The sequence below is a fragment of the Chinchilla lanigera genome, unplaced genomic scaffold, assembly GCF_000276665.1.
Source record: "Chinchilla lanigera isolate Chin_1 unplaced genomic scaffold, ChiLan1.0 scaffold00018, whole genome shotgun sequence".
In the NCBI taxonomy this organism is placed as follows: domain Eukaryota; kingdom Metazoa; phylum Chordata; class Mammalia; order Rodentia; family Chinchillidae; genus Chinchilla; species Chinchilla lanigera.
This window is the reverse complement of record NW_004955419.1, coordinates 27,389,387-27,407,643: the sequence shown is the minus strand read 5'-3', so window position 1 is coordinate 27,407,643 and position 18,257 is coordinate 27,389,387. Positions and strand designations below refer to the sequence as shown.

The following is an 18,257-nucleotide window of genomic DNA, read 5'->3' as shown; positions in this document are numbered from 1 at the left end:
AAAAAAAAAAAAATTAAATTAGAATCAGCCCTTTTTTAGGATATATAGTTCTAAAAGAAAAATTACTAGGCCAGTGGGTCAATGGGTGTGTTTCTAATGCCTTTGACACATACTGCTGAATTGTTCTCCAGAAAAGTAGTGGTTTAAATCCCCATTAACACTTCTCTTAACATGTATGTAGACACCAAGTTTTGTTTTTTTTTTAAAGTCTGGGTCATAATATAAGTGAATATTCGGTTTTACTTACATAGGCACTGGGGGTTGAACCCAGAGCCTTCACACTGAGCTACATCCCCAGCTGCAACCCCCTTTTTGAAACTTTTTCCTGAGCTACATCCCTAACCCTTTTTTAAATTATTTATTTATTTGTCTTTTTGAGACAGTCTCACTATGCAGTTCAGGCTGGCCTTGAGCTCACTTTGTAGCCCAGGCTGTCCTCAAACTCGCAACATCCTCCTGCTTCAGCCTCCTGAGTGCTGGGATTTCAGGTGTGCGCCACCATGCCCAGTTTTATTTTTTAATTTTAAAACGGGGTCTCAGCCAGGCGTGGTGGTGCATGCCTGTAATCCCAGCACTCAGGAGGCTGAAGCAGGAGGATCATTGCAAGTTCGAGACCAGCCTGGGCTACAAAGTGAGCTTAAGACCAGCCTGAACTGCATAGCAAGACCCTGTCACAAACACACACACACACACACACACACACACACACACAAAGGAGAAACTTTAATTTGTTGAAGCCTATCTTAGTAATTGTGTGTGTATATTCATGGCATTAGAGACTGAACCCAAAACCTCAGGCATGCTGGGAAATCACTCTACCACCCATCCTTTTAACATTTTATTTTGAGAATGAGTCTTGCTCAATTTCTCAGGCTGTTCTTGAACTTGGGGTCCTCCTGCCTCCACCTCTGGTGTATCTGGAATTGGACACGTGTACTACCACACATAGAGGAACTTTCTATTTTGTTCTTCTCCAAGACAGTCTTCGCTATTTTCTACACTTTTATGTCTATATACTTTTTTTTTTGAAACAGGCTCTCTATATGTAGTTCAGGCTAGCTTTGATTATAGTGATCCTCCTGCCTCAGCCTCCTGAATACTGAGATTACAGGCAAGTGCCACTATGCCCAGCCATATATACATTTTATAGTCAGTTTGTCACACAAAAACTCTGACATTGTGGATAGGATTACAATCAAATTTCAAGATTGATGGGAAGAGCTCATATTCATCAATAATGAATGAGGTATGCTGAATAATGCTCCCCTAAATTGTCTACATCCTAATCTCCAGAATTTGTGACTATGTTAGACTACTTGGCAAAGAGGAATGAAGGCTGCTGATCAGTGGACTTTGAGAAAGGGAAAGGAGTCTGGATTATCAACCTGGGTCCAGTGGAATCACAGGAGTCCTTAAAAGTGAAAGGAAGCAGGAGTGGAGAGTTGGATGGAGCTGTGACTATGGAAAAATGACCAGAGATGGATCGTTGCTGGCTTTGAAAAGGAGGGAAGGACCAGGAGCCAAGAAATGCGGGCAGCTTCCTAGCCGGACAGGGCAAGGAAATGGGTTTATCTTTAGGGGCCCCAGAAAAGAAACTAGCCTTAATTTTTTTTTTTTTTTTTTACCAGCCTTGATTTTTGTCAGTGAGATTTGTGTTGGACTTCTATCCCACAGAACTGTAATTGTTTTTTTGTTTTTTTGAGACAGGCTGGCCATGAACTCCTGAGGATCTTTCTGACTCAGCCTCCCAAGTGCTGGTGTCTGGCAGAACTGTTTTTAGTATCTCATCATCTTATCTTATCTTGTCTTATCCTCTCTTCTCTTATCTGCCATTGCTGGGGATCAAACCCAGGACCTTGCACATGCTAGGCCAGTGTTCTACCACTGAGCTACACCTCCAGCCCCCACCTCTCTAATTTTTCAGGGAACTAAAATGTTCACAACAGTAAATGAAAACACAGATCATAAAACTATGTATAATATGATACCATGTTTGAAAAAAGATACCCAAAAAAAAAAAGAAAAAGAAAAAAGATACCTTAAGTATGTCATTATATGTATATTAGCTATGCAAAAAAGGAGCTAAAAAGTACAAGTAATAATAGCAAACTGGCTGGATGTGGTGGTGCATGCTTGTAATCCCAGCACTCAGGAGGCTGAGCAGGAGGACTGTGATGAATCTGAGGAAGCCTGGGCTGCATAGTGAGTTCAAGACCACCCTGGGCTACACAGCAAGACCCTGTCTCAAAAAACAAAATTTAAAATATGGAGATTATGAGCATTCTTTCCTTTGTTATCTAATTTTTCTACAGTGAACATGTATTATTAAAGACTATGACTGAATTTGGCATAGTGGCCCATGCCTCTAATCCCAGCACTTGGAGGCTGAGGCAGGAGAATCACTATGAGTTTAAGTCCAGCCTGGGCTACATAGTGAGCTCAAAGCCAGCCTGCACTACAAAGCAAGACCTTGCCTCAAAAAAATAAAAAAATAAAATAAAAGACTAAGACTTAAACAAACAAAAAAAGGGCCAGGGATATAGCTCAGTGGCACAGCGCCTGCCTGGAAAGCACAAGGTCCTGAATTTGATTTCCAATACCAAAAAAAAAAAAAAAAAAAAAAAAAAGGCTTTTTTGCAGTCATAGGGATCACTTACTGAGCTACATCCTCAGGCTTTTTTTATTTTCTGAGACAAAGTCTTGCTAAATTGCCCAGGCAATCCCCAAACTCAAATTTGCAATCCTTCCTCAGCCTCCTGCAATGCTGACTTATACGCATGCGCACCACGCCCAGAACGGTGTTTCATCTGTACGGCCTTTGACGGGACCCTTCCGCCGTGGCCTTGCAGAGTGCTGCGATCATAGGCATGCGCCAAAACATGCCGCCTCAAAAGTTTTTAAAAACCCCCCCAAAAGGTGTTGTACTCAAAGGGGAGGGGCTACCATTCCCACGGCCTTCCTCTGCCTCTGCATCCACCCTGTCCGCTCTCACTCCCAGGGTCTTACATTTTAAGAGGAGCGATCTCTCTGGTGAGGGACTTGTTTTCAGCAAGGTACCTGGCTTGGTGCTGGAGGAGCTGGACAGCTGGCATTTCAAGTCTGTGGGGAATTTCGAGAAATTAATGCCTGGAGCACATGCAGGCAACACAAATAAAACATACTAAATATAATACAAAACCGAACATTTGCATACTCTCTTCCAAAGCATCCCATGCAAATTTAAGTAGGAAATGTAAATTCACAGCAACGCAAAACTCCGGAACAACAAGCAGTGGCAGGCAGTGTTCCGGTCCTGGATGTGAGGAGGAGCCCGGGATCAAACACCTGGGTGGGAGGCAGCCTGTTCTCAGGAAGAGGAAGAGAAAGAGATGGGCAGTCGCCCAGCGGGAGGGCTACTCGGAGCACTTGGGCCCTTGGCATCGCTGTCCCTACCTGGAACCCTCCCCTGGGCCCCACCCATGTAGCTGCTTTCCCAGCTGCTTGGGCTGCGGTTTGTCATCTCCCGGGCCAGGGCCTGAAGGCGCCCGTTCCCCACCCACATCTTCACTGCACGGCCTAGGGATGAAATGTGGGAGGCCACTCTCAGGCAAGGGCATCTCCCCAGAGCTCTAGAATCATCGATCCTATTGCCTGTGTGAGATCACCACATGGGCAAGCTCCTCACACCCAACAGGTCCAGTCTTTTCTTCCGACCCCTTCCCTTTTCGGAAAATGACACCTTCCTTCTTCCAGCTGCTCAAGACCAAATGCTTGTGCCTCCAGATGGCTCTGTCTCTTCCCCTACCTCCTCCACTGCACATTCATTCCTCTTAACTAACCCTTTGCTATTCCTTCTGCATGCCATGCCCACTCTCACCTGGCCTCTGGACCTTTGCACTTGCTTCACCCTTTGCCTAGAATACATTTGCCCCAAGGAAACAGCAACAGTGATAGCCGCTAACACATGGTGCTGATTATACCTGGGCCCTTATATACAAGAACTCATCTGTTCCCTACAATTCCCAAGAGGACGCTCCATAATCTCTTCCATGATACACATGTGGAAAGAGGCCTAGAAAAGTGAGGTTTGTTGCCCCAGGTGTTGTTCTGGCTTCACAGCCATGCACGTGACCACTGTGCTCTCCTGCCCTTGGTGCTGTGGAGCCTGCGGAGTGCACCTTTTGCTCAGCTCACTGCCCTCTTCTCAGAGAGGCCTGGCCGGCTGCCCTGGATGGAGGTTTCTCCTCATTGTCACCATCCGCTCTCCCACCCTGTCTGCCTCACAGCAGTTTCCGTCCTGACACACGTGTGCCTGCTGGCTGTCCCTCCAAGTCTGCGGGCTCTGTTTCACACCGGCACACAACAGGGGCTCAGCGGTCTGAGTGAATGCTCGCAGTGGAGGTGAACAAATGAAGGAATCAAGGAGCAGAGATTTCTGGTTTTGGTTTTTTGAGACAAGGTCTCGCTGCATAGTTCAGGTCGGCCTTGAGTTCACTACATAGCTCAGGCTGGCCTCAGATTTGTGGCAATCATCCTGCCTCTGCCTCCCGAGGGTTGGGATTAAAGGCATGAGCCACTATGCCCAGCTAAGGAGAGAGTTTTGGGTACCTGCTCTGTGCAGGCCCCATGAGCATGTCAGAACTGGACCCACTGTCCAGACATTTGCAAGGGGCAAGGAGAGACACTTGTGTCCATCTCACCCATACCCCAGGCAGGCCCTGCAGTAGGAAGGGAGGGAGGAGGGAGGCGGTCAGGGGGGGGTGAGCAGAACCAGCGGTGCCAGCCTGCCTGGCATGATGGTCAACCGGCTCCAGGTAGAGGAAGAGGAACCTAGGATCCTCTCAGATCCTAGAGGCGTGTCAGGCTCTAGGAATGGTCTGGTCAGAAACAGAGCCATTCGGCTGGCAAGACGCGCCTCAGGAAGGGTAAAAGGTGATACCGGAGGTCATAAAGTGGATTGAGCACCAGGCCTAGGAGCCCTTGACCAGCCAGCCAAGGGCCTCTGTGTGGGAGAGACATGACTTTGGGTGGCACCTCTGCAGCTGCGTCTGGGATACAGGGACTAAGGGAGGTGAGGACCCACAAGGGTCGCATGCCCACTCACTTTCCTTCAGGCGAACATCCAGTGGTATCTGTAACGTGCTCTGCATGGCTTCCGTGAAGTCCTTGAAGAAACTCTTGACAGGCTCAAAGGACAGGGGCACAGGGTGGCTCAGCTCCCCGAGGCTCATGTGCCGCTGTATCTCCAGCTTAGTGGCTGTGTACGCCTGTATGAAGGACACAGGGTCAGGGTCGCCAGGGGGCTGCAGGTAGACCCGTGCCAGCTGCCAGGCCCACTGTGCCCCCCTCCCCAGCAGCTCTAGAGGGACTACAACACACCTTCCACACTGAGTAATGTGGCTTCCCTAAGCTAGCGCCAGGAAACTTACTCTCCCAGCCCGCTTGGCAGCCACGAAAGTGGGAGGCTGGCTCAGGGGACACCTGGGTAGATGGGGCGAGGCTGGGGGCCAACAGAGGAAAATGCCACCATCTGGGAACCCTGAACTCCAGCATCTGGCCAGGTGTCTGACACACAGTAGTATCATAGACAGCTAAATTAGGTAGAAATACGGTAGGCAGTCAGACAGGCTGAGCCCTTGAGGTCAATGCAGAAGACAACTGTGGCTGGAGGCATATTCACTGAAGGCCAGGCTTCAAGAGAAAAGAACTACTCACCCCTATACTTCCCTCAGGGATGAACACAGTGATTGATATTCTAAGTAGGCATCAATCACCTTGGGGTGGAGGACCAAACCTCCTTAACCCACCCCTTCCAGGGAAGTCCCTGTCCTTCCCTTGTGTGCTTGCTACGTGATCTGCTTCCCAATTTTATCCCCTTTTAATCAATACTATCCAAGCAACTATACTTGTTGTTTTTGTTTGTTTATTTGTTTGTTTTTGTCCTTTTGAGACAGTCTCGCTATGCAGTTCAGGCTGGTCTTTAGCTCACTTTGTAGCCCAGGATGGTCTCGAACTCACAATGACCCTCCTGTCTTAGTCTCCCCAGTGCCGGGATTACAAGTATGCATCACCACACCCAGCACTCATAATCCCACTGGTTGAACATAATTTTGTACCACCTCACAACACTCATGATTTTCCATTGGACAATACTACCTAAGCAACTATGCTTGTAATCTTATGGACTGGTTATACTTTTGTCTTACCTTGAACCCACCTCACCTCAGGGCTTTGCTCAGTAAAATACCCCTGAGAAGCGGGTCGGGAGGCAACCCACTTTCCAGGCCCCCTTCTATCCCTGTCAGACAGAAGCTTTTTTCTCTCAATAAATTCTTCCTACTCTTAACCTCTGTTGTTCCTAGAATTCATTCCTCTATTTTAGAAAACACGAACTCAGCATTTCAGACACGTAGCAGGTTGGGAGTTCCTTTCCGCTGTATCAGTAGGTTCTCAACACAGGTATGATGGAACAAATGTGAGGGTGTAATCAAGTACATCTGCTTCCTACCTTTGCTGATGCAGAGAACAGCTCGCATCGTGCAAACCAGAAACTGAGCACCATCTTGGATTTTGCCTCTCACCCCCCAGCTCCGGTCTCCATTCCTACTGTATGTCTGAACCTTCCTGTTCCGCACCTCTCCTGCTACCTCCACCCAGGTCCAGACCACTACCATCTCTCTCTCTTGGACCACGCGGTCTCCCAGGGCAACCCTTGTCCTGTCACCAATATGACCTTTCTCCAGCAGTAACCTGACTGTGTCCATTGTTGGGGACTAGGAATTGTAGTATCCATCCTAGGCGCTCCTTGTCCTGCCCTGTTGCAAGGTATCTTGTCTTCCATACTGGCTCCTTGGAAGGCCTAGCCCTGTCTGACTGCTTATAATATTTCTGTCTAACACAGCTGCCTACAAAAAGCATACTCTCCCAGATCCCGTCACTGTACAGGACAAAGTCTAAACCTATGGCCTGGCGTATGTGGCGCTGCGCGAACTGACCTGCCCTCACCCACTCTTCCTCTGGGCGGGCCGACCTCAGGGAGTTCTCCAGCCTGCTGAGCCCTCACATGTCCATAGTTCCTTCCTGCCTGGGACGTCCTCTCTGCTGTGTCCCTCTGTACATACTCTTCTTCCCGTACTCAGCTCCACGTTGCCTCCTAGAAGTCTTCCAGGACACCTCTCCTTATAGAGAGTTAGGTATTTGTTGTATGCACTTGTGCTAGCTTGCTTGAGCTCTTCTGTAAATAACTCTAAGTGTGTCTCCGCAGCCCTGTATGAGCTCCTTTTTTTGGTACTGGGGATTGAACTCAGGACCTTACACTTGCCAGGCAGGTGCTTGGGCTGCTCAGCTATATCCCCCGCCCGGGTATGTGTGTGTGTCTTGATTAAGATTCTACAAGCAAAGGGCCAGGCAAGCTGCCTTATGGGTTTAGAGCCAGACAGACCCAGGTTCTGCTCTCAGCTCTGCCACCTTCCAGCTGTGTGAGCCTGGGGAGTCACTTCACCAACCTGAACCCTAAGTTCTCATGCACAAAATGGGGTGAGAATATCCTCTTCACAGAATTCTACTGAATATCAGAGCTAAGATACTTAAAATGCTCTCAGCACAGAAGCCTTTGAAAATGGTGACTTTTAAGTTATTTAATTAGCCCAAGATATATATAGTCTTCCTAACGATGTATATTCTCTGGCCACTTTTTTTTTTTTTTCTTTTTGACAGGATCTCACTCTGTAGTTCAGGCTGGCTATGAATTCACTCTATAGCCCAGGCTGGCCTCGAACTCACAGTGGTCTACCTGCCTCAGCTCCCAAGTGCTGGGATTACAGGTATGCACTACCACGCCCAGCTAGAGAAAGTCTGTGTTGATAAAGCAAATATCTGTGCATTTTACTTGTCACATGAACACTGTGTTCAGTGCCATAGTAACCACGATGGGGTGTTGTGGCAGGTGGCAGCAGTAAGAACAGAAACCCCAACATCACCTGCAGCAGCTGGATAGGGTTGGGCTCCTGGCCAATACTCCAGACCCTGCTGGAGAGATCATTCATGATGTCAGCTTGCTTCTTACAAGACTCAACTTGCTCCCCATATGCCTGCAGGGCAAGCTGCATGTTTTTATCTACGAATTTTTTGGCCAACACTTCCTCTTCATCGAGTAGCAATCTGAGCCCAGTGAACTTCTCCTTCAGCCAGGCTTTACTTGACTCTGCATGAGCCTAAAAAGAAAACCAGTTGCAGGTGCTGAGTTTTCCAGCAAGGAAATACAGGATGATTGATATGAAAAAGATTATAACATCTACAAAGCAAGTTCAACAAGGTGGGCAGTCAGATATAAGATCAACTTGTAAAATCCTGAGGTTTTCTAAATACTGGCCATTGCTGACCAGAAAATGCATGGACAAACACAGATTCTTCCTAAAATGAGGAAGGAAGTAGCAAAATCTCTAAGAATAAATCTAACAAAAATGTGAATGACCTAAATAAGGAAAAGTATAAAATTATACTGAAAGATGCACAAAAAAGCCCCGACTACATGGAAGGTAAAAACAATATTCCTCACTAGGAAAATTCATTACTTTTTTAAAGATGTTATTTCCTCATATAGGAACCAGTCTTAGAAAAAACATTCACATGTGCATCAAGATTTGGGTACCAAAATTGTCACTGTGGCATTTATATATACAGAACAGAGGATAGTTGGGCATACTTTTCCATATGGGACATGCATGTGTATTAGTTATATAAATTATGCTACATTCATACAGTAAAATAATTTTTTTTTTTTGAGACAAAGTCTTGCTCTGTAATTCAGGCTGGCCTTGAACTCACTATGTAGCCCAGGCTGATCCCAAACTTGTGGCAATTCTCCTGCCTCAACCTCTCGAATGCTAGGATTATAGGCATGCGCTACCACACCCAGCTACAACGAAATAATTTATAACAAAAAAGCATGCAGTGTTCTGACACATGCTACAACCTGGATGAACCTGGAAAACATTATCCTAAGTGAAATGGGCTAAATCCAGAAGGAGAAATAATGCATGGTGACACTTAAACAAAATATCTAGGACAGGTAAATTCGTGGATACAGAAAGTGGAGTAGATGTGACCAGGGGCTGGGGGAAGGGGGTTGGGATAGGAGTGCTCTGTGGTTTCAGAGTCTTTCTTTGGGGTAATGAAAAAGTTCTAGAAGTGGATAATGGTGATGACTGTACACCATTGTGAATATAATTAATGCCTCTGAACAACACTTAAAAAGAGCTAAAAACAGCTAATTCTCTGTTATGTATATTTTACCACCATAAAACAATCCCAAAGCGGGGAGAATGTGCTGGTAAGGAAAGCTCTTCAAGGCACCCGTGAAAAGGAGCGAGTTGCAGAGTAGCTGCGACTACCGGTGTGCACCGCCGTGCCGGCCCAGGCACCCTCACAGACGGGAGTCCTTTCAGCTCTGCAGCCTGTGCGCATTCTGCACCCTTACCTGCCTCGAAGTAACAGACAGCAGCCAATCGTAATACATAGGAATAAGCGCCTATGTGCACGTACACCTATATACGTACAAACATATCCCCTCTATTTTGATTGATAAAAATATCAGAAGATCATTGCCAAATATGTGGAAGATTTAGAAAGGACATAGTTTCTCTGCTGTAGTCATCTAACCTCAGTCTAAATACCAAGTCCAAGCTGCCAGTGAGTGCTGGGTTTTCCCTGCACCTGTGCGTGTTGGCCCGTAAGGAGGGGATAGACGGTCTGGACTGTCAGGCTTGTAAGCAGACAGCCTGCTAGCGAGGATATAAGAGGGCCAGGGATATAGCTCAGTGGCACAAGTGCCTGCCTGGCAAGTGCGAGGTCCTGAGTTTGATTCCTGGTACCAAAAAAGAAAAAAGAAAAAAGTGAAGGATATAAGAGGGAATCATTTAATGGGTGTTGGTCAGGAAGGCCCATTTGGCCTCTGAAAAGGTGTGGTTGATCAGGCTTGCTCATTGGCTTCTGCATAAGGGACTTCAGACCATGTACGGACTTTATTGATCTGTTTACAAAGCTGTTTTATGGGTTAGTTTCCATGCACATGGCCTTTTCCGGAGGGCAGACGCTGTGTAAGTAAGTATGGAGCAGCATGGCAAGTTCAGCAGGTGGCCTAGCAGCACTCGGGTCACCCCACAGATCTGTGCCCATCGTAAACGTGGCACTTCCAGGCGTGGGTTCTGCAGGAAATGAATCAAGGTGACAATAAACTGTTACTGTCTGTTGAATCTAGCCGTAGTTAGAGACTTAGAATGTGCACAAGCTGTCAGAGCTGAAAGGCGCTTAGATATATGAGGTGCCTAGGCAAGGCATGGTGGTGCACACCCATAGTCCCAGCTCATCAAGAGGCTGAGGCAAGAGGACTGCTTGAGTCCAGCAGTTCAAGGTCAGGCTGGACAACAGAGCAAGACCCCATATAAAAAAAAAAAAAAAAAATATATATATATATATATATATATATTGACATTGACAAATTTATTTTGTCTTTTTTTATTGTAAGATTATTTTATAATAGTCACCCAGTTTTTGCCTTTTTGAGACAGCATCTTGCTATATAGTTCAGGCTGGCCTTGAGCTCACTTTGTAGCCCAGGGTGGCCTCAAACTCACAATGATCCTCCTGCCTCAACCTCCTGAGTGCTGGGATTACAGGTGTGGGCCGCCATGACCAGCTTGACAAATAATATTTTAATAAAGAAATTTTTTAAGCAAGTAAACAACATATACAAAGTGACATGTAGTTTTTGCTCAATAAAGGAGAAGGAGGGAGCTGGGGATTTAGCTCAGTGGCACAGCACCTGCCTGGCAAGCGCAAGTTCATGAGTTCAATTCCCGGTACCGGAAAAAAACAAACAAACAAAAATCAATAAAGGAGAAGGAGGGCTAGAGGTATAGCTCAGTGATAGAGTGCTTGCCTCAAATGTAAAAGGTTTTGGATTTCAATCCTCAGTACCTTAAAAAAGAAGTGGGGGGAGGGAGCCGGGGATATAGCTCAATGGCATAAATGCTTATCTGGCAAGTGCAAGGTCCTGAGTTCAATTCCCAGTACCAAAAAAAAAAAAAAAAGGAAAAGGAGCTTACATGGAAAATCCTCCTTCCTTCTTCAAACACATAGAAATGCTAATGACACAGCCAGGCATGGTAGTATATGCCTGTCATCTGAGAGGCTGAGGCAGAAGGATCCCAAATTGGAGCCTGGATCGGGCAACTTAGTAGTGACATAGCGAGACTCAGCGTCAGTGGTAGGGACAGGAGATGAAGCTGAAGTCAGGTGACCCTGGCAGAGGTGGAGTTGGAGCTGTGCAGGTAAGAGCCACACTGCAGTGGGCCTGGTCACTCTGGGGCAGCTTAGGGCACTTGGCTCCATTTCAGCTGGGAGAGTGAGGGGGGTGACACGCACGAAGCCACAGTCATGGAGCCACTGCTCCATCTGTGAGCTCAAGACCAGGAAAATTCTACCCACTGGCCCAGAGAAAGGGCAAGGAATCTGGCCATCCATCTAGGATCTTCTAAGTGAAAAGAGAACCATCAGCAAAACAAGAGAACAAACAGGCAACCATGGGGCTGGGGGTTTAGCTCAGCGGCACAGTGCCTGCCTGGCAAGCTCATGGTCGTGATTTCGATTCCTGGTACTGGAAAAAAAACAAAAAACAGGCAGCCATAACACAGACTTCAAGCCTGAATTACTGGAACTGCAAAATTAATACAAAACGGGTCTGTGCTGGGTCTGGCGGTGCCTCCCTATAATCCCAGCAGCACCGGGAGGCTGAGGCCAGAGGATGCAGGAAGAAGGTGGCAATATCTTCCCACCTTTCTAACCCAAATTTTTATGCAAATACTTTCCAGCTTTAAAATGCTGACCACGTCTGGGTGTGGTGGTGAGCCAGAGGGCTGAGGCAGGAGGATCACTGTGAGGTTAAGGCCAGCCTTGGTTACATAGTGAACTTCAGGCCAGCCTACACTATACAGTGAGACCCTGTCTCAAAAACAAAAACAAAGTGCTGACCACTAGCTCCAATTTTCCTTCATTTTTTTTTTCCTGTTTTCTTTTACCTTCTGAGGAATACTTGCGTGTAAGTCTAACAAAATATGTACAAGACTTATTTGGTGAAAACTACCAGTACCAATAAAAGACAACAAATATGTAAATAAAGAGGCATACCATGGTCATAGATGGGAGACTCAATACAGTGAAGAGGGCAACTCTCCCCAAACTGACACAAATTTAACACAATTCCTATCAAAATTCCAACAAAATCTTTTTCTTATAGATATACACAAGATTATCCTTAAATTTAAATGGAAAGGCAAAAAAACTAGAAGAGCTAAAATAATTTTGGAAAAAGCTGGATATGGTGGCATACACCTATAATCTCAGCACTCTGGGAGGGTAAGGCAGAAGGACTGTAAATTTCACCCTATCCCAACAACTCAGTAAGACCCTGTCTCAAAAAAAAAAGGGTTGAGGATGTAGCAAAGGTCCTGAGTTCAGTCCCCAGTTTGTAAAAAAAAAAAAGGGAGGAGGCCTCAGTTATTCTTAAAATCTATTATCATCTACAGTAATTATAATTGTGTAATATTGGTAGAGAGACAGACACAGAATAAAGAACTTGGACCTAGCCCTACACAACTATGGCCACCTGGTGTAAATAATATATATCAATTAATTAATTAATTATTTTTGCAGTATTGGGGATGAAACGAAGGCCTTGTGCATGCTAGGCAAGTGCTTTACCACTGAATTATATTCCCAGCCCTTTTTATTTTAAAATAGGGTCTTGCTAAGTTGTTCTGGCTGGCCTCAAAACTTTTGATCCTTCTGCCTCAGTCTCCTGAGTAGCTGGGATTACAAGCACATACCACTACACCTAGGTAAAATGTAAACTTTTCTTTTTTTCTGTCTTTTTGAGACAGGGTCTCACTATGCAGTTCAGGCTGGCCTTGAGCTCACTTTGCAGCCCAGGCTGGTCTCCAACTTGCAACGATTCTCCTGCCTCAACCTCCCGAGTGCTGGCATTACAGGCGTGCGCCACCACGCCTGGCTAAATGTAAACTATTAAATGTATTATAAAAATAAATGTAAGATATAAAACCAATGGTTATGTAATTCTAACAAAGATACTGTCAATCTCTGTTTTAACACTGTACTATATACAGTTAAGATGTAACCCTCAAGGGAAATAAAGTAAAGGTACTCAGATCTTCTCTATTTGATCTTTGCAGTTTTTTGTGACTCTATAATTATTTCAAAGTAAAAAGTTAAGGGCTGGGGATTTAGCTCAGCAGCATAGCACCTGCCTGGCAAGCGTGAGGTAGTGAGTTCGATTCCCGGTTCCAGAGAAAAAGCAAAAAAACCCAAAAAAACAAAGTAAAAAGTTAAAAAGTTGCTAAAACCTGCCCTGTCCTTGCCTTAGGCCCTCCATACCGGTCCCAACACTTCCCCTGGGGGTCCCCAAACCATATCTGGTCAGATATATATTTATTTATTTGTCTTTTTGAGACAAGGTCTCGCTGTGCAGTTCAGGCTGGCCTTGCGCTCACTTTGTAGCCCAGGCTGGTCTTGAACTCGCAACACTCCTCCTGCCTCAGCCTCCCGAGTGCTGGGATTACGGGCGGGTACCGCCATGCCTGGCTGGTCAGATACCTGTAGACAGTGGTCCTATGCCTCTACTGCTCTTCAAGCTGAGCAGTCTGGGTATCTCTTTCATCTCTTGGAGGAGTCACTTTCCGACCTGCCAGTTTTTATTTACCAAGTCCTTTTGCACTAATTTACCTTCCTGAGCCTAGAGTCCTGCTCTTGACAACAGGAGAAATACTATTAATAATTAAGCTGGGGCTACTTTGTGGGTGTAAACCAAGGTCTCCAGTACATCAGGGCATGTAGCTACCTCACGGATAAGGGAAGTCAGGCAAACAAGGGAGTCAATTCCATGGCCTGGCCCGAGCCCCAGCACACAATGGGGTCCCACTCTGAGGTTGGTCTTGGGGAGACCTGTGCCCACTTTTCCCACGGCCATAGCCAGACCTCCTACCTGCCGTGTGTGGGTCACTCATGGGTTGAGTGGGGCAGGCCCTGGGGGACGTCCTACTCCAGCTCTCACTGTGGGGAGGCAGCAGCTGGGGCCAAGAGGAAAAGGGGAGCAGCTTGAGTCCCCACAGAAAGCTGAAAGATGCAGTGACTTCCTCAGAATGGTGACTCACAAAAATGTCAGCCCTAACTTCCAGCAAGACTCCCAAAAAATTCATTTAGACAAACATTATCTGAAAGTAGAAGCCTGAAGGAAATGTTAACGTAATATATTTATAGCCTATGTAATGTCCTTCCTGGCTGGAAAACTTTCAGAGCTATTTGCGTGCCACAAAGCTGTCTTTTGCTTTGTTTATGGCAACCTGGGACTCGGGGGATGACGGATTGTCTCCTCCAAGACCGACGCGATGCAGGGTCTTGGTGGGGCACGGTGGGAGAAAAGGCCGATCTTCCTCACTTTGTGGGGCAGTAGCTCGGGGCTGGGGTGCTGGGCAAAGGCCGAGTCTCCACAGGGCTGAGGGAACAGGAGCCTCGGGTCCCTCACTTACACGCCCTCTTCACGGTCTTGCACTGGAATTTGTAATTTTGCATACTTTTTCTCAAAAAGGGCCTCTGAATTCTAGAACCCCCGGGCCTTGAGTGCCCTCTGAGCCTCCGCCCTGGGGCACCCGTCTTGGGGGCGGGAGTGTGGACATCTGCCCTGAAGTAGGGAGGAAATGCCACTTGCCTTGAGCTTCTCCGCGGCACCTTCTATCTGGGTTATACTGCCCATGTGCTGCTGCTTCTTGGTTGCCAAATGCTCGAGACATTCTTGGATGAGTTTCTATACGAAAGGATAGGAAAAACGTGAGCATCGCCCTCTGGCTCAGCATCCCTCATCTGAGCTGAGAGCCAGCGCCCTGTGAGCCTCAGAGGCCTGCACTGGTCATTCCTCTACCTCGTCGCGTCCTTCCCTCCTTCCTAATGCTGCCGTGCTGTTCTGAGGCCTGCTTCGGGTCCCTTCCCCACAGTGGGACCAGATCCCACTGCAGCCTGTCCCACAGCTGGCCTTGCACTCAACCTGTGGGCCGACTACTGGCCCCTGCAGGGAGGGGATGGGTTGGGGAGAGACCTGAAGTGTTTTGGGAATCAAATGGAATTACCAGGGGCGGCCAATTTCAAATGGAGAGCTGGGAGCCCCCGGCACGCTGTGCCCAGCACAAGCCCAGAGTGAGAGCACAGAGTCAGACCGAGGTCTGAGTCACAGCTCTTCAGGAATCCTCCATTTCCTCTCCAAACCTCAGTTTCCTCTGCTGTAAACAGGGTAGCTGTAGAGACTACCGAGGTGTGTACAGGGTGCTCGGCAGACAGTACGCATCCGCTCAGTTCATGCACTTTCATTATTTAAACATCCATTAGGCATTTGCTCCTGTGTGCGGTTCTACTGTAGGCAGGAGGCGGGCTGGGGCAGGGCACAACCACAACCCGAGTGTGAGCCTTGGTCTCAACTTCCAGGAGCACAGCCCGGCCCACTGTGATTGCTAAGCCAGCTCCAGTCCGTCACGGCTCAAGGACACCTTCAGGCTCCAGGTGTCTGCCTGCGTTCTCCTGCCGCAGGTGCCTCTTCTGTCTTGGGACCTGAAGAAGCCCTACTCACGCTCCAGGGCCATTTCCAGTGGCAGCTTCCCCATCTTCTCAGGCTTCCTGCCCCTAGTCCTCGCATCTTCCCTCTGTGTGTCACTCAACACTGCCTTCCTTGGCTTCTCAGTGACAGTACTTATCACACTGTATTGTCACTGTGCCCCCCTACCCCAGCCAGGAACTCCTCCAAGTTAGGGGAGGGTGTGACCTATGACTTGACTCATGGCACAAGGTATGTGCTGAACAGGTGTTTGATGAATGACAGATAATGGATAAATGGGTAGGTGAGTGAACGTGTGGACACAAAGATGTCTGCCCACCTCGTGTTTTGAGATAGGGTCTCACTATGTAGTCCAGGCTGGCCTTGAACTCACTATGTAGCCCAAACTGGCCTCAAACTCATGGCGATCCTCCTGTCTCAGCCTCCCAAGTGCTGGGACTATAGGCATGTGCCGCCACACCTGGTGATTATTACAGCTATTTTATAAACAGGAAAAGGAAGGCTCTTGGAGGTAGGGGCAGGTCATACACCCACCAGCCAGGCTGTCCCGCACAGGGCCAATTTCTCTTGGCATTCCAAGGTTGATTTCCTGCAGAGAAAAGGTCATAATGGGGCAGAGCTCAGAGGAAATGGTAGAGTCAGTGTCTGAAGAGATAGGAGAGCCTGCTCAGCCCAGCCTTCAAGAAGCCAGACTGCCAAGTGTGGTGGCCTGTGCCTGCAAATCCAGCACTTGAGGCTGAGGCAGGAGGATTGCTAGCTTGGGGTTACATGATGAGTTCAAGAGGAGGCTGAAATACATAAGGAGATTGTCTCAAAAAAAAAAAAAAAAAAAAAAAAAAAGCCAGAGAGGAGGGATTAGCAGAGCCACAGTACTGGAGGCAGAACACAGAAAACCTGACCTCTGTCCACTATCAGGATTCAGGTGGGCCAAGGGCATCAAGATGAGAACCAGCTCTCTGGGAAGCACTCCTGCTGGGGGGTCCTGGGTTCAAAGCCTGCCCCTAGTTCCAGAGCCTTGCTTTTGTTATCCTCAAAGTGGCTACAATTCTAGCAACAGCTGGCCCAGGGTGGTCAGGCGCTGAAGCGGTGCGGCTCCACGGAGCGAGGAGCCAACCACCCAGGAGGAAGAGGGTCCGCTGAGGCCGCCAGCCAGCGGGGAGGGTCCTCAGATTACGGCCTTCTGTGAACTACAGGAGGTGTAGGAACCCCAGGCCACGCCTGTTGGCTTTCTGGAGCCACGCTGGGCCGTTTTCTCAGGGGTGGGAAGAGGGAAGGTGGGGGGCTCCTCTGTGAACCGAGAGATTTCCAGCCCGCGCAGTAAGGTGACCTGCCGTGCTGGGTTACATCACGGGCATCTGGGCACTGACTTGCCTGGCTCCCAGGACTCGCTCCCAAACCCATCTCTTTTGAAGCTTATCTGGTGGCTCTGGCGCCCCTTTGTCTTTCTTGGGCCACAGTCTCCGGTCTGTAGGTCTACAGACCAGACGACCGCTGGACCACCTTCCGGTTTCCAGGTCCCAACAGTGGCTGCGCCCAGGCACGCCCTGCCCGCTCCTCCTGGGTCGCCCCCAGCTCTGCGCCCTGCAGCCTGCACGGTCCCCACCTGCACGCGCGCCGCCTCGTCCCGCGCCAGGGTCACCGGGTGGCCGCGATGCGCGCCCAGCACGGGGCAGAGCGCGCACACGCAGCGGGCGCAGCGGCGACAGAAGAGCTCGACCGGGCGGTCGCTGTGCTCGGAGCAGCGCCAGCTAAGCGCCTCCTCAGGCTCGGCGGGGCCCGGCCCCCCGGGGGTCCGGCTCGTAGTAGTCGCGCTAGCCATTCGCGCCCACCGCTCCAGGCTCCCACGGAGGGTGTGGGCGGGCTGCTCGGAATCGAAACTGGGCCGGAGGCGGAGCCACAGGGTCCCGCCCAGGGCAGGGGCTGACCTCACAGCTCTTCTCCCCGGCGGGGTGCTCCGCGTGCCCAGCCCAGAGTGAAGGCCGGCACCGAAACGGGCACTCTCTCCTAATGGGCTGGCTGGAAGGAGACGCTCAGCGACGCTAATCCAGTAACACTCAGACAACTGCAGCGAGGTGGGGATGGGACCGGGATGGGGATGCTCTTCCCGAAGAGCACAGATTAGCCACACCCCTCTCTTTACCTTATCCTCCAGGGCCCTCTCGCACATTGGTAAGGAATCGCTGGGAAACTTCTGTTGCCCGCGGGCTAAAATTTACAAGGTCTTAGCCTACAACAACCCGTGAAAGGGCCGGGGATATAGCTCAGTGGCACAAGCGCCTGCCTGGCAAGCACAACGTCCTGAGTTCGATTCCCGACGCCAAAAAAAAAAAAAAAACAACCAAAAAACAAGCAAAAAACCTCAAAACAACTCTTGAAAGCCGGGTGTGGTGACGCACACTTGTAATGCCAGCACTTGGGAGGCTAAGGCAGGAGGATCATTGCGAGTTCGAGACCAGCCTGGTTAATTGCATAGAGAGACTCTGTCTCAAAAAGGCAAAAACAAGGGCCGGGATATAGCTCAGAGGCACAGCACCTGCCTGGCAAGCGCAAGGTCCTGAGTTTGATTCCCAGAACCAAAATAAAAGACGAAAAACAAAGCAGCCCT

At 48.6% G+C, this 18,257-nt stretch overlaps 1 protein-coding gene across 1 annotated transcript in view; it reads right to left on the bottom strand.

Annotated features, from left to right (window-relative positions):
* The window catches only part of Trim14 (tripartite motif containing 14), a gene marked incomplete in the record, with an annotated part of 30,630 nt that extends 13,084 nt beyond the window's left edge, over positions 1 to 17,546 (bottom strand). The window contains 5 exon segments of the mRNA XM_013513283.1: positions 3,007 to 3,099; positions 5,084 to 5,246; positions 7,959 to 8,192; positions 14,759 to 14,854; positions 17,256 to 17,546. Of these exon segments, the coding sequence (XP_013368737.1) occupies positions 3,007 to 3,099; positions 5,084 to 5,246; positions 7,959 to 8,192; positions 14,759 to 14,854; positions 17,256 to 17,471 (802 nt within the window).
* Positions 17,547 to 18,257: the final 711 nt, after the last annotated feature.